The sequence below is a fragment of the Durio zibethinus genome, chromosome 26 (assembly GCF_047325235.1).
Source record: "Durio zibethinus cultivar Kanyao isolate XHJ-2024 chromosome 26, ASM4732523v1, whole genome shotgun sequence".
NCBI lineage: Eukaryota > Viridiplantae > Streptophyta > Magnoliopsida > Malvales > Malvaceae > Durio > Durio zibethinus.
In genome coordinates this window covers 19,303,208-19,319,062 of record NC_143187.1, presented here as the reverse complement: position 1 = coordinate 19,319,062, position 15,855 = coordinate 19,303,208, and the positions used below count along the sequence as shown (strand labels likewise).

General features: G+C 35.8%; 2 protein-coding genes across 6 annotated transcripts; one reads left to right on the top strand and one right to left on the bottom strand.

Annotated features, from left to right (window-relative positions):
- Window positions 1-953: 953 nt before the first annotated feature.
- Window positions 954-4,787, top strand: LOC111275412 (uncharacterized). The gene is made up of 2 exons (XM_022860794.2): window positions 954-4,183; window positions 4,288-4,787. Exons 1-2 carry the CDS (start codon window positions 1,207-1,209, stop codon window positions 4,671-4,673), a joined length of 3,363 nt encoding a protein of 1,120 aa, XP_022716529.2. The 5' UTR covers window positions 954-1,206; the 3' UTR covers window positions 4,674-4,787.
- Window positions 4,788-5,645: 858 nt separating this feature from the next.
- LOC111275411 (exocyst complex component EXO84B-like) lies at window positions 5,646-15,220 on the bottom strand. 5 transcript variants are annotated; one of them, XR_016333918.1, is made up of 9 exons: window positions 15,035-15,220; window positions 14,867-14,964; window positions 11,988-13,044; window positions 9,434-9,946; window positions 7,886-8,074; window positions 7,665-7,801; window positions 6,255-6,323; window positions 5,878-6,106; window positions 5,646-5,793 (listed from the first exon to the last, which is right to left on the bottom strand). XR_016333918.1 is itself a non-coding variant. In XM_022860790.2 (8 exons), the coding sequence occupies exons 1-7, from the start codon at window positions 15,182-15,184 to the stop codon at window positions 6,284-6,286; spliced, it is 2,184 nt and encodes a 727-aa protein (XP_022716525.1). In that variant the 5' UTR covers window positions 15,185-15,220; the 3' UTR covers window positions 5,646-6,106; window positions 6,255-6,283. The 5 variants fall into 5 exon arrangements, 3 of the variants coding, with proteins under 3 accessions (XP_022716525.1, XP_022716524.1, XP_022716527.1); XR_002688362.2 differs by lacking the exon at window positions 6,255-6,323; XM_022860790.2 differs by having other exon boundaries at window positions 5,646-6,106.
- Window positions 15,221-15,855: the final 635 nt, after the last annotated feature.

Here is a 15,855-nt window from a genome sequence, read left to right as displayed (position 1 = left end):
TGTTTATAAACGTTGCTAAACGTTAAAAAAAATATCATTAAAAATCTAAACCCCTGTAGTGATTTTATTATTTCGTTTTGAAAGATAAATTTGTAACAATTGATTTAAATTTGATTTGTTATTTGACGTGTAAAAATAAAATGAATACATTATACACAAATTAATTAATAAATTTTTACTGATAATTGCTCTTATTAAAAATTATAAATGAAATTACTTGATAAATTCAACCCTCGGCAATGCATGAGTTTATTTTTAGTTTAATATTGTTATTGCAATTGAGAAAATTTCATATTAGAAAAAAATACATTTAAAAATATGATTAAAAATTTTAAATATTTGCTATTGTTATAAAAATATGATAAATAATTAAAATATTTAAAAATATATGTATAGAATTATAAAATATTATAAGTATAAAGACAATGTAATGATTTGTAGTTTCTAACACACGTTTTTTCTTGCAAAAGCACTTGGGAGGCTTTTTAGTTTTTTTTAAATCAAACTTTTAAATAAAAATGTCACTTTTCTTATTATTTAACATTAAAATTAGATAAAACAGCTTGTAAAAGCAAAAATTACATTCAACAACATGCTAAAATAGGCTTAAGTAAATAGGAAATGGGAGTTGAAAGATAGAGATACTTGAGAAAAAAAAATTATATGCTTTAGTCGAGTGTACATGCATATGAACAAATAGTCGATATGACCACTATTGTTACTTGGTTTTTTCTTCTTTTTTTTTTTTGTCGAAAGGAAAATTATAAAGCAAAGCAGCTTAATATTTATACTTATTTACAACTAAAACCTGCATTTCTTCTCGCCGAAGCAGAAACCGCGTTGAAAGATTGATTCACATTTCACACCAATTGACTCAAGTCGTCCCAACCGACATTGTCTATCTAATCCATTTTATATAATATATAACAAATACAGCTCATCATTTCACTTTCATAACTAATAAATAAATCAACTCAAGACAAGAACCTGAACCTGCCATTTCCTTTCTTTCAATGCTACTTGTATTCTATACACATTAGACCGATCGACCTTTCTTTCTTTCTTTCTTTCAGGGTTGCTTGCTTCAAATTACTGCTGGGCTGGGCTTTCTCAGTCACCTTTTACCCACTTGCAGTCTTCAACTTGGTGGAAAGAAATTAGGAAAGGTAACAATCTCTCTTCCTGTTACTTGGTACACTTTGAAAAATGATGAACTATAACTTTCTCTTCTCATTACCATTGTTGTTGTGTTGCTTCTTTTTAAACGAAAGCACTACTGCTAATGGTTTGAATTCTGATGGGAAAACTCTCTTGTCACTTCTCACCCACTGGTCATCCCTGCCTCCTTCCATAACCTCCACCTGGAATGCTTCTCATCCAAATCCATGCAAATGGATTGGGATTCAGTGTGACTCTAACGCCCATGTACTCACTCTCAACCTTACCGGTTTTGCCATTTCTGGCCAACTGCCTCGTCAAATTGCTGCCTTGAACCGTTTGCACACCCTTGATTTGAGCAACAATAATTTCTCTGCTGCCATACCTTCAGCTTTGGCCAATTGCACTTCCCTTCAATACTTGGATTTGTCTGTAAATGGATTTACTGGACCAATAGCTGATAGCTTCAACTCCTTGCAAAAGCTGAGCTACCTAAACTTGTATTCTAATTCCTTGAGTGGTGCAATACCAGAATCATTGTTTAATCTTACTAGTTTAGAGTATGTGTATTTGAATGGTAACAACTTAAGTGGTTTCATTCCTATGAATCTTGGCACCTTGAGTGAGGTTGTGGTTCTATATTTATTTAATAATAGGTTGTCGGGTACCATTCCTGAGTCTATAGGGAATTGTAGTAAACTGCAAGAACTTTATTTGAGTGGGAATCAGTTGGTTGGAGTTTTGCCTCAGAGTCTTAACAATCTCCAAAACCTCATCTATTTAGATGTTAGCCTCAACAGTCTCCACGGGGTAATTCCCTTGGGTTCCAGCAACTGCAAGAATTTGAGTATTTTGGATTTGTCATTCAACAGTTTTAGTGGGGGTCTTCCACCTGGGTTGGCCAGCTGTAGTAGCCTGACAGAGTTGGTTGTTGTGCATGGTAACTTAACAGGTGATATTCCCTCTTCCTTAGGCTTACTAGATCAGCTTTTGAAACTTGACCTTTCTGAAAATCACTTGTCTGGTAACATTCCACCTGAACTTGGGAAATGCAAATCTCTGCAAAGACTTCTCTTGTATGACAACCAACTCAATGGGAAAATTCCAAGTGAATTGGGTATGCTAAGCGAATTGCAGGACCTTGAACTGTTTATCAATAATTTCACTGGTGAGATTCCAATTAGCATTTGGAGGATTCCAAGCCTAGAGTATCTCCTTGTATATAAGAACAATCTTACTGGGGAGTTGCCCTCAGAGATCACTCAGCTCAAGCTACTGAAAAACATTTCATTATTTGACAATCAGTTCTTTGGGGTTATCCCTCAAAATCTGGGAATTAATGCTAGCTTACAGCAGTTGGATTTCACAAACAACAAGTTCACTGGTGCAATTCCTAAAAATCTTTGCTTAAGGAAGAAATTAAGGGTGCTGAATTTGGGCCAAAATCAGCTTAATGGCAGCATAAGTGCTGATATTGGAGGCTGTAAAACTCTCTGGAGATTGATCCTTAAGCAGAATAATCTCACGGGCATGCTCCCAGAATTTGCAGAAAATCGAAATCTTGCACATTTGGACATCAGTGAAAATAAGATCACTGGTCCAATTCCATCCAGCTTGGGAAACTGTAGAAATCTCACTTCCATAAATTTGTCCATGAATCAGCTCACAGGATTGATACCTTTGGAGTTAGGAAACCTTGCGGACCTTCAGACTCTGGATATTTCTCACAACCTTTTACAAGGTTCTTTGCCATCTCAGCTGTCAAAATGCAGCAAATTGGAAAAGTTTGATGTCGGGTTCAATTCACTGAACGGTTTGGTTCCGTATGCTTTGACGAGCTGGAAACATTTGTCCACTCTGATTTTAAGCGAAAATCAATTTACCGGTGGCATTCCATCTTTCTTGTCGGAATTTAAACTGCTTTCAGAGCTGCAGCTTGGCGGGAATCCCTTTGGAGGTAATATTCCCTCATCTATTGGAGAAATGAAGAATCTGATTTATGCCTTAAATCTGAGCAGTAATGGATTGAATGGAGAAATTCCTTCAGAGCTAAGAAATGTGTTCAAGCTCGTTAGATTGGATATATCTCATAATAATTTGACAGGAACTTTAACGGTTCTTGATGGAATGGATTCCTTGGTTGAGGTTAATATTTCTTACAATCACTTCTCCGGTCCAATACCAGGAACACTGTTGAATTTTGTAAACTCATCTCCATCATCTTTCCTGGGCAATCCCAGCTTATGCATCAATTGTCTTCCATCAGGTGACAGGACTTGTCCCAGAAACAACTATCTTAACCGTTGTGATAATCGATTGAGAAGTCAAAGGGGTCTTCGCAAATTGGAAGTTGCAATGATAGCTCTCGGTTCCTCTCTAGTTGTGGTAGTGCTTCTTGTGGTTTTGATGTTCGTCTTCTGCAGAGAAAGAAAGCAAGAACTTGAGGTGTGTGCCAAAGAAGGCCCATCTGCCTTACTAAACAAAGTGATGGAGGCTACCGAGAATCTAAATGACAGATATATGATTGGCAGAGGGGCACATGGAGTTGTTTATAGGGCATCACTGAGTCCAGGGAATGACTTTGCTGTAAAAAAGATTATGCTGACAAAGCATAAAGGAGGAAGCCTAAGTATGGTTAGAGAGATTCAAACCATAGGGAAAGTCAAGCACCGAAATCTGGCGAGGTTGGAAAACTTTTGGTTTAGAAAAGATTATGGTTTAATCTTATACAGGTACATGCAAAATGGGAGCCTCCATGACGTTTTACATGCAAAAAATCCGGTACAAATCCTAAAATGGAGTGTCCGGTATAGGATTGCTGTTGGAACGGCGCATGGATTAGAATATCTTCATTATGACTGTGATCCTGCCATAGTTCATCGAGACATCAAGCCAGAAAACATCCTCCTGGACTCGGAAATGGAGCCTCATATCTCTGATTTTGGAATTGCTAAGCTCCTGGATGAGTCTGCTGCTTCGGAACCATCTATCTCAGTTGTGGGCACTGTAGGATATATTGCTCCAGGTAATTGTTCATTTGCATAAACATAACCTTGATAAATTAATTACCACTTATTGTTGTCCTTCATTTTTAAAGATTATATGGATAACTAATATGGGATTTGACAGAAAATGCATTTACAACTACACGGAGCAAGGAATCGGATGTGTATAGTTTTGGGGTGCTTTTGCTTGAGCTGGTAAGCGGAAAGAGGGCATTGGATCCATCATTTATGGGAGGGGAAGAGAGAGATATAGTGGGGTGGGTAAGGTCAGTTTGGAGCCACACCCGCTTAGAAGAAATCGAGAGGATTGCTGATTCAAGGGTTGTGGATGAGTTTGTGGAATCGGGGACCAGAGAGCAAGTTATTGATGTGCTCTTGGTAGCTTTGAGATGTACTGAAAAAGAACCAAGCAGAAGACCTACAATGAGAGATGTAGTGAGGCAACTGTTGGACGCCAATGTCACTCACAAAACCAAACATTTAACTAGCTACCGTTTCTTCAGTTTCTAACTCTAGACTCGGTCTCTTCTCTAGGTGGGTGTAGTGTAGCCTGAATTTATGTCATTAATCTTCTTCATCTGAAAATAGTAAGATTTTAATCTAAAAACACATTTATAAGTTCAATTGAGGGGAATGTCATTTTTTTATGAAAAAAAAAAATGCTGAATAAGGGATTTGAACTCTCAAATTTCATGACCCAATAGAATAGAGAAACCCTTGAAACTTTCTACAAAAGAAGTGATGGGAATTGTTCAAGACCAACCTTAAGAAGACTATGATAGATCTTATTATGTCTTTGATGATCAGAAAAGAAAAGGCAAGAAATCATTTGGGTTTCTTTTTCATTCTAACTGCTTTATGGATTTGTTTTTTATCTTTTATAAAAAAAAAAAAAAGGCTGCATGGAATTATTGAGCTGAGCATGCAAAGCTAGCTAGCAACTTTATATTTGCAATTTAGAGATTTAGACCCAAGCCAAATAATAGGCACTAGGCAGCCATGCGCCCGAAATAAGTCGGTTGGAAATTCCTTTACGCGACCCAAGTCACTTGTTTGATTGTAAAATATATATATATATATATATATATATGTGATCAAATTCTGATAAAAGTTATAATTCTAATGTTACTTGCTGAAATAAAAACCACTTATTTTGGCATTGTAACACTAAAATCACCTGATTTTATTTTTCTTTCACCAAACGAACGTAAAAATTCACCTCTTTTCTAAGAATTTTTTTGTCTACAATAAAATATGGTTGCATAATGCTGTGCCAGAGCTACCACAGCGATCAAGACATAAGTTTGATGCTTAATAAATTTCTCCAAAGTACATCAAAGAATGCAGCCACTGTTCAAGACAACTATTACATGATTGACACTCAATCTGCAAAAGTATCAAATGGTTGAACTAATTGATTGATTCTGTTTCATGCGATTTTATTTCCAATACTTATAATTAAATGAATACAGGATTTCAACATATTATCAAAGAACTATACATTCATTGGTTTCCTTAAAAAAATCAAGCAATCAACATTTACACAATCATGTTTCGCTCAGCCCAAAATAACCCTTGTAAAAACTAAAGAGAAAGGGAATTCCAACTTTATGTCCATGCAGGCATCAACCTGCAGAAATTTAGTGTACTGTCTACATTCAACAGAAGATTTAAAAAAAAAAAGGTAAAAAAAAGTGTGAAAAAAATGCCTTACTATGAATACAGAAATCTGCCCAGAGATCCATTACCAGCTCGGTTAGCTATCAAATATACAAGGTGAAACAAATGCCTAGGAACTCCCATGTGATCTGACAGATGAAATTGATTGTGCTGAGACAGAGGCAGTGGGGCTGTTTAGATCTCGATCAGCTTTCGGTTTTCCACTCCATCTTTCTATTGCATCTTGACAAATGTCATTGAACCAGTCATCATCAGGCAGCACGCTGACATAACAAAGAAATCAAAACGCTTCAATGCTAACGCCAAAATCTACTGTTACTCTGTCAGAACCCAAACAACTTCTTTCATAATAAAAAAATAAAAAAATAAAAAAAGAAAGAAAGATGGGAGGGGTTAAAAAAAAAACTATACAGCAATTTATGAGAATTTCCTGTGCTTGTTCATGCATCCAACAATTTTCCCAAAGGCATTCTCGTCTTCCTGTTCAATCCAACAATGTTAAATAGAAGGTATTCAACAAGAACTGCACTTTTGTCCCTCTAAATACACCCTATAACCCAGACCCATCTCATTAAAGCTCACCCTCACTCTTTCTTTATTTCTTGCTGGACAACTTTCTACTAAGATCAGACGTTATAAGACCATTGATCTCTATTACAGCATCCTCCTACTAAGATAATTCTAAAGAAGAAACGCAAAAACTTCACTTTCTATGTCAGCCAGTTATTACTATATACAGCTATTTATGGTCATGAGAAAAAAATATAAGAAAAGAATAGAGCTAATTCTTGGATCCTTACAAGATCGAAAAAAAAAAAAAAGAAAAAAGAGAGTTCAGCAGATATTTGAATTTGACTGAGGAATAATATTTGTCATGACAAGATTGGACGATCCGTAATACAGATAAAGCACATTTTAGAGCGAGCATGACATTGTCTATTTTAGTATCTTCTATTTCCAAAGCCCTAGAGTTTCATTCTCTTCCTTCCCTAATTCCATTCTCCCTATTCTCCCTCCATTACCCAAAATCTCATTTTCAATCTCCTCTTTTGCATAACCATAACTTTTATGTATGTCATTTATATTAACAGAGCTGCACTTCCTTACCCGCAGAATTTCCCTGGCAAGTCTGGTAAGACATACGTGTGGAAGGGGGCAAAAGATTACACTTATTAGTGCAGGAAATAACCATGAAAGGCCCCAATTTTAAGAGTAGAATTTGGAAGCACATAAAAAGATGGAAACATATGATGAAAAAAAAAAAGTTGAATCTGAGCATAAAAATTGGGGCAGAATGAATAAAGTTATATTACTTTTTAACCAGCAATTTAGATACTGATTTGAGCCAATTGGCAACTGTGGCTCCTAACATTTCAAGGAATTTTCTGTTCTCAGAATTTGAACAAAGAGCAGGAACCCAAGAAGAGAGAAAGGGGGATAGTGACTAAATGACTGCTATGGAACCACCCTAGACCTTAATTTAATCAAACCGCATGTAAAATGCAATACTAACATAAAAACAACTAAACTACAAGTTCATCTAGAACTGGTACAAAAAAAGTAAAGGGATCAAGCAGATCTTTGGCGTAAACTGTAAACCTATCGTGATAGGAAACATGGTACTATTATTCCCACTCTCACACATTTGGGATTACTCCCTTACTCAGACAAAGAGTGACCTCTGAAATTGGTTGTACCAATATTATGCATCCATTCAGAACATAGGCATTCTAGAGTTGGGGAGTCTAAGGATGAGAATAATTTATTAGAGAATAGCACACAACTTTAATAATAAGAAGAAAAGAAAGTATCATAGCATACCTATAAGGATCCATCCCTGTGGAAGCAAATGCAGCCATGGCTTTAGCAATTATTTCATTGACAACTCTATGCAAATTCCTTGATAGGTACCGACCTTGGGAAGCAAAGCATATGACAAATTTTATATCTAGATAAAGCTGCACATGTACAAGAAATAGTTCAATTTTAATAATCCAATATAAATTTAGTAACACAAAAGGAATGATACCAAGTTTACATGCCTGTTGTAATCCAAGTGGACCTAAAGGCCTTGGTCCTTCCTCAATATCATCCCAAAAGCTTTGATCTTCCGAAAGCCATATGATGACAGTTTCTGTAAGTCGCATCAATAGCAACGTAGCAAATCTTTCCCTTCCTACAAACATATCTGCCGCTAGGCTAGCCATCCTGTTTAGTTTTGCAAAGAGTTCCTGAATGATAACAATATATCATGACAAAGGCAATCAGAATTCTCAAACCAAAGAGTGTACAGAAAATATTGAAGAAAAATATCACATGAAAAAAAAAGAGTGAAAGCTCATTTTGTCACCCAAAACCTAGGCTGTAAATAGAAAGGAAAGAATAATAGAAAAACAGAGAGAGTGAGCAAGCAAAAGTCTCTAAGCACCCATGTGTTGATAATTACCTCATAGTTTTGTTACCCAAAATCTAGCAAAAAACATGACGATTTGTATGGTTATCTATAGGGAGATCTCAAAGACTTCCTCCCTCATTCACTAGGATTAAAATTGCAAATAACAAACTGGTTGATGACCGCATACATGTTCACTTCCAGGAAACACATATTGAAACTTTTAGAAAATCCAAGTGACTCTAGACTACAATAAATTACTAAAGCCCTAATAAGAACAAAATTACAGAAAAAGACAGTTTTGCCCAGCATCTGAAAACTTTCTAACTTACGTATTAAAAAAGTAGAACAAAAACAAAAATAGCATCCCATTGTTGCATCAAGAATTAAAGTTCAGGACAGATGCTATGAGATGTTAAAAGCACAGATGAACATGATGTAGGATCTGTATAAACAACACATTAGACTAGGACTTAAAGTTTAGGTTCAAACAATAACAATGGGAAAAATAAGACTTGAAAACTTTGTTGATATGTTAACATACACAATCAGAAAATTAGGAAGGGAAAAACAAAGGGAATTTAGGTGAACCATAAAAACTGAAATCAAGGAAGACAATAACTTCAGAAAACACCCTTAAGCTTAGGGAATCACTCCCTAGGCATGCATCATATATTCAACACTCAAACTTAATTACCATCTCTCCACATAACACTATCAAACACACAAAAATCTCCTAAATTTAGAGGCAGTTAAGGTTTAGGCAGCCTGCTATAATCATGATTAAATGGCAGCAAGTAGATAATGGCTTAGGCAGCACTGCAATAGACAAGATTAGAAGACAGTCAGCATCTTCATAATGTCTATCATGTATAAAGCCTTTATTAAGTGACAGCAAGCATCTTATTGATGATCACCAAACATTCCCCTTAAGTGGTAAGGTTTTACCTAGGTGGCAGCATGTGAATGCCAGCTAGCTAAGCAAGTTCAGCTTTAGAATCTTGCCATATTATAATATCTGCACTGTTGTCCTTGCCCCTCCTATAGACTTTACTAAATTTCCATCTTGCGTCAGAACAGCAAAGTAAAATACAACTGTTCATATTAGGTGGTTTGAGCCACTAACAACAATTAAAAGAAACAATGCAGCAAGAATCAGATAAAATGATATTAAAAAAAGAAAGAATGATAAAATCACCTGAAATATTAGAGATGGAAACCATTCTACCTCATCTGCAGTACCATCCATATTAATGTACATTTCAGCAGTAAGATGGCTATCACCTTCTTCTGTGAAGATGAGATCTAGGGCATGTTGTTGACAAAATGTATTCTTTAGCCTCTCAACTGAATTCACAAGGCGCCTCTTCCATTCTCGTTGTTCAGGATGACGATTTTGCCTATCTGAAGTTCTTCTACGGTGATCATCCTTGTAACTAGCCTGACTTGGGGACAACTTCATGGCCGCACGTGGAAGAAGTTCATCTGCTAACAATGATGCATTTGCTAGCAATGCAATTTGTTGGGCCTCAGTCTCAGCCATTCGCACAATTTTATTTCCAGTGGCCTCAAAGTTTGCTTCTTCATCCATCGAACCAGGTAATGCTTTTATGAGCATGTTTACATACGAGTTAAACACCTGAAACAAACCTTCCAGTGTTTGCCCCCCCAACTGCATGCTTAATAGTGGTCCAACATCCTCAAAGAAGTCCTATAAGAGCAAGCAGAATAGACATCGCAATGAGTGAAACGATATAATGCCATTGCATAACAAAATGAACCAAGGGAGATGCATAAAACACCAATCTAAAATCCCCCAACTATTAACGTGTCAAACTTTAGGTCATAAATAGACAATATTTTAAGAGAGGTCATGTAGCCATAAAGAATCTAACAAGACCAAGTAAAATACCCAGTCCTGTAGCCAAAATGAATTAATAGACCTCAATCATGATCATTAAACAAGTATCATATCAAAGAAAATGTCATCAAACAACACTAATTAGCAATTTAACATATCGGGGTTGTGATATAATTAGCATTTAGTAATTAAAGCAAAAGACAGAAGCAGTTAGTAAGTAATTTATTGAAAATCACCAGGCAAGGAACCATATCCATATCAAGGAGTAATTTATAATACAAACAAATAATAACAACAGCAACAAGAGAGCATAGAACCCTAGAACAGAAGAGGTAAAGAACAAACCCCAAAAAGTAATGATAAGTATCTTAAAGGAACAGAAGAAATGTTGGAAAGGAATCTTCCAACCAAGAAAAGACCTCATAGCCCCTTCATCCTTTTGAGATCAAGCCCCAACATTCAAAAAAAATAAATAATAAGTTCCCTCCTTTCCAAATGTATTACATAAAGCATGGTGGCAGTAAACTCAAAGCTTCATGATGGGTTTATCCACGCATCCCTAAAACAAAGAAAAATCTAATAACAGAATAACACAACTTCCAATGTAGGAAACGATGGATTACACAATAGTCCAATCTCTCACCAATAGTTTTGCACATAGCTGACTAACCAATAATGACGCAATTTGTCTTAATCAGATTGTTCATAATTATAAATTTACCTAAAACCCAGTCCAAGTAAAAGAGGAACCTTTGGATGAGCTTTATAGGGCCAATTTAGTTTTAGAATTTTTTTTTCCATTTTCTATCTTCATTTCCGATTATAATGATCAATGAAATAAGGGTAATAACTAAATTTGGGAACCCTTGTTTTTAATTTTTCCATAAAAGAGGAGAAATTTTTATGAATTGTTTTCCAAATTTTGTTAAAATTTTGAAACCTTTCTTTTTATTTCCCAACTTTGGTTTTTTACATTTTCTAATTGATCATAACTAAAGCATACATGGAAACACAAAATAAATAGGAGTTTCTAAAACAACAGGCCTTTACCTTCCAAATACTAATCCATTGAACCAATCTCAAACCTCCGATCAGTATGATACCTCTTGAAATGCATTTAAAAGAAGTATAGGTAAAAACAACTTCCCATCAGTCAACACCTAAGATAATTTATCTCCATTGCTATACATCAGGACTGTACATTATAGACACCAATCTCCAATTCTGTAATGCTGTAAAAAATCTTGGTCCATATATTATGATGCCACAAGACCAAATAAAACTAGGTACATGTCTCTTCTCCACTCTAGGTAACATACCCAAAGAAGAAGGTTGTGCAATCTCTTATGTGGCTGTGTCTAATCCCCAAAAGAATAATGTTGCGAACAAATGCCATCCACCTCTAATTTTCCTTTACAGGTGAACAACTAGAATCTCTATAGCTAAAAAATCCAGTGATCCTACTATTTTCCATATTTCAACATACTTAATCTAACCGTAACCATTCCATAAAGCCCATTGAGACTAGTGAGATTCCTAAGCCCAAAGGATCTTCACACCATTGGAGAAGAAATATTTAGATGAGTGAATTCTTTTATTAGAAGAAATGCCAAAATATTTAAGAGTGCCAAAGACTCATTAAGACCAAATAAAACCACACTAAATATTCTGAAAAAAAAGTTTCAAACCTGTAGAACCAAAGAAAAGAATGATACATTAAGCATCAAATTACTAGTATCTTATCCACAAAATTTAACGTTGCAAATTTTGGTATCCAATTATCAAGCAAAAGAACCATTAAAAATTATTATATTCATGTATGAATGAATAAGTGCAAGTAAAAAAAAAAAATGACGGGCAAAAGACATTTATATTAAATTAAACTGTTCACCTGGACCATTGAATTGAATCGATGAGCACTACATGTTAATTTATGATGAAATGCCATTGTGTTACCAAGGGATGCACTAGAGGGCCAAACAGATTGACGAGTACCAGCCGGGGGATATGTTAGCACCCAATCATCAGCAGCAGCCAAAGCTGCAGTGCTTTCTTCAATTCTTTTCAGATTAGCATTAAGTGCCTGCTCAACACTAGGCCTAAAGAGTTTCAAAAGCACAGGACAAAGTGCCAAGCCACGAGCTTCCAACAATGAGCAATGACCTAAAGCTATCTGAACACACTCTGCGGCGGCCCTTAGACCACCAGCAGCTGCTGAAGAAGCCAATGCATGTCTTTTAACAAGAAGGGCAAAAGCCTCTGTTTGCTTCGTAGCCCACATTACAAGCTCCGAAGAATAAGCATGTTCCTTACCAAAAATACCCAAGGAATCGCTAGCAGCTTGAGCAATAGCAGAGAACACCAACTGTGAGAGGGCAGCAGTATACGCTCCTCCATATGAGGTGCTTGATGGGCGAAGGCTAAGCATGTTATATTGATATCTTTGGAAATGTGCATTAAGGAGCAAAGTATGAGCACGTGGTCCATCACCAAGCTTTTTAAGAGCCAATATTGCTGCACGAAGTTCAGCACCATGTGTAGAAGGTTGACAAGCAGCTTCAGCAAGCTGGTCAGCCAACTTCTGCTTGCGTTCTATAATAGCAGTTCGTAGAGATGTAAGTACCGCAGGACTCAATGAATTTGTTTCCTTCACTTCAGCAACTGCACGATCTCCTTCATCAAGGGCTGCCAGAGCTTCATCTACTCTTTTCTCGGCTAATAAAACATCCAGGAGATCAGGGAATTCAGCTGACCATTTCTCCAGATCTGAAGGTTCTCTATCTTCAATATTTAACAAGCCATTAGCAATCAGACCTTCAGAAACTTTGGGAGACAATGAATCTATATGAACCCCCTCAGCCAAACCATGAATTAATGTCGCTTGCGTTGACAGCAGATTTCTTATAGATGAAAGCTCTCCTTCTAAATCGGATATCTCCTTAGATGTGCTGCAAGAAAGAAGCCCTTAAAATCCAGGATCCATCCAATTTCTAAACAATGACAGCATCTTATAAACAATAATATCATCGATAACAAATAAACATATTAACATCTCATCCTCTTTTCCCGGGAAACCAACAAAAAAATTTTATTTTCAACACCTCTTAGGGCCTTCGGCTTCATGGTCAGGTCCCACCCCTTGAAGGTTGGAGAATTGTAGGCCAAGGTTCAACTCCCCACCCAACCTGAATCCTGAAGTTTAACACCTCTAAAACTTCTACTAACCACATTAATAGTTTTTACCGATACTGAAAATAAATATATAATATACAATTCCATATAAATTCTTCAGAAATAAAAAATTAGTTGCTGGATGCAACAACAATGAATACATGCTTTTCAATATCCTTTTCGAGTAACCTCAATAAAATCAATGGCAATCTCTGCATCTATATAAACTGCAGCCCTTGAATAAAAATAAAGCGCATAAAATGAATTGTCCGCATTGGGCACCAAATTTCAGCTGACAGAAAAATATTCAGTGTGTGTGTGTGCGTGTGAATGAATAGGTGAGTGAGTGACTGAGAGAGAGAGAGAGAGAGAGAGAGAGAAGGTATAAAAATGAATGCAATGCCAACAAAACCACGATTCTCAATTAAGCAACAGATATCAACATAATGCTGTAAATTATGAGAAGAGAAAGAGTTTGGAAAAGAGCTAATAAAGCTTCAAACTTGATTTAGCATAGAAATTTTTTTAGAGGGCACAGGCTACAGGCTACATAAATTCTTTTAAAAACAGAACTACACTTTGTTTTTGAAATTAGTATTGGGCCATTAACACAGGTAAGCACCTCCAGAAATCCCTTGAAAAGTGAATCTATTTGCAAATAATATCTCTGCAGGCTAAGTTTCAAGAAACTGAAATCAGTGTGATCACTTCTAAAGCACATGGCTCTTATGGGATAATGTCTTCTATCTGTTCCTTGATGTGGTTCTTCGATCTATGTAATTCTATCAAATGACATGGTATTTACTAGGCTTTTGAAACAAATAGAAGGTTGCTAGAAAACAACCTTTCTCTTGCCCCTTTTTCCACTTTTCCAGTAAATATACAAACATTTATGCGCATATGCAATCCAGACCAGGATACTTACACCAGATAACTCAATAATACTTTTTCACTTTATTTTTTTTCACAATTAAAATACATTAAGAAAATCAGACAAAGCTGCCACCTTAGCAATAAGCTGTAATAATGGAGTGAAATTATCAAGTATGCAATAGAATAGGATTCCATTCGTCTGAATTCAACCCAGTGTACTATTCTTTTGCTCCCAACCAGTGTTTGGTGTAAAGCCTAAACCTTAAGAAAAGCAAACAACCAAACAAGATAAAGCCCATATGGTTTGCTCTAACAGCAATTATGATAGTATGGGATTTTTGGGAGCTTATAAACCAAAGGAAGGGCTTGTGATTTCGTGTTCGGGGGGAGGAACATTTTTCTCGTTCGCAAGATGTAGCAAATTGAATCCTTAATTGAAATGAGATAAGGAAGAATCAAATGAATTGGATCAATAGGAAGCGCTAACTATGAGAACTGCAACAAATTTGGTAAGTATACGCTAAAGAAGCAAAGGCAAAAGGCTGAGGTTAGCATTTAGCATTGGAAAAACTAATGTTCCATGTCCCCTCTTTGTAAAAAAAAAAAAAAAAAACACTAGTTTAGTAGGTAGAGCAGAGGAAATGATCTCTTTTTTCTGGTCTTAAACGACAAGTACTTAATTAGATTAAGCAACAACGAGGAGTAAAGCAGAGGAAGGGTGATTACCGGATAAAAGCGGAATAATTAGCATACACACTTTTACGCATTTCCTCAGCAGAGGCTCTCTTCAAATCCATCAGATAGGAACATAATTGCCTTATTTCCTGGTAATTATTAACTTATCAAAAATTCTTTTTTTTTTACTAAAAAGAAAAAATGGCGAGAGAGAGAAACCTTGTCGTTGAGAGAACACTTGGACTGAACAAAAGCATCGGCGTCGAACTTTTCGGATTTGAAAACGTTGAGGCCTTCATCTATGTTCGTGCCGTTTTCTATCGCAGCTGCCGTAGGTCGTGTGGACCGTCCCGTTTTCGCTGTTGCCATTTTCGTTTTTTTTCAGTTGAAATCAGATCGAAGCTCAGGGAAATTATTTGTTGAGAAAATTTTTGAAAAAGTAAAGCACAATGGATCTAAGGGCAGTTTCGAAATTTCAGATGAGTCCAGCCATGGAACGCAGTTGATGACTTTGGTGGGAGGCAGGAGGCTGGTGGGTGGGTACAAAGAAACCCAAAGGAGAAACAAGTCTTTTTAATTGGAGGCGGCACAAATTTTCATCTCTCCCTGTACTGCTTTGCATCCCTGGCCTCGTTTGTTTGTTTGTTTGTTTGTTTGTTTTTTTTTTCCTACTCTTCCTCGCAAATATTTCACGCTTCTTTTTCACTTTTTTTTTTAATTTTTATATTGCTATTTTTTTCTTAATTTTATTATTTTTTACTTAAAAAAATAATGTAAATTGTGAAATATATATACACTAAAAATTGACCAAAACTAGATATGATAATTTTATATAAGATATGATAATAAGAAAAACATCATATATGTATTTTAAAAATATATATTTATATTTATTCATGTTAAAATTCGTAATTTATAATTTATACGTATTAACATGTCTATCAACATGACACGACATAAATAACACATTTAATTTAATTTTATCATATCAATGCACGTTTAACATGTTTAATACGTTTAATATGTTTAATACGTTTAAA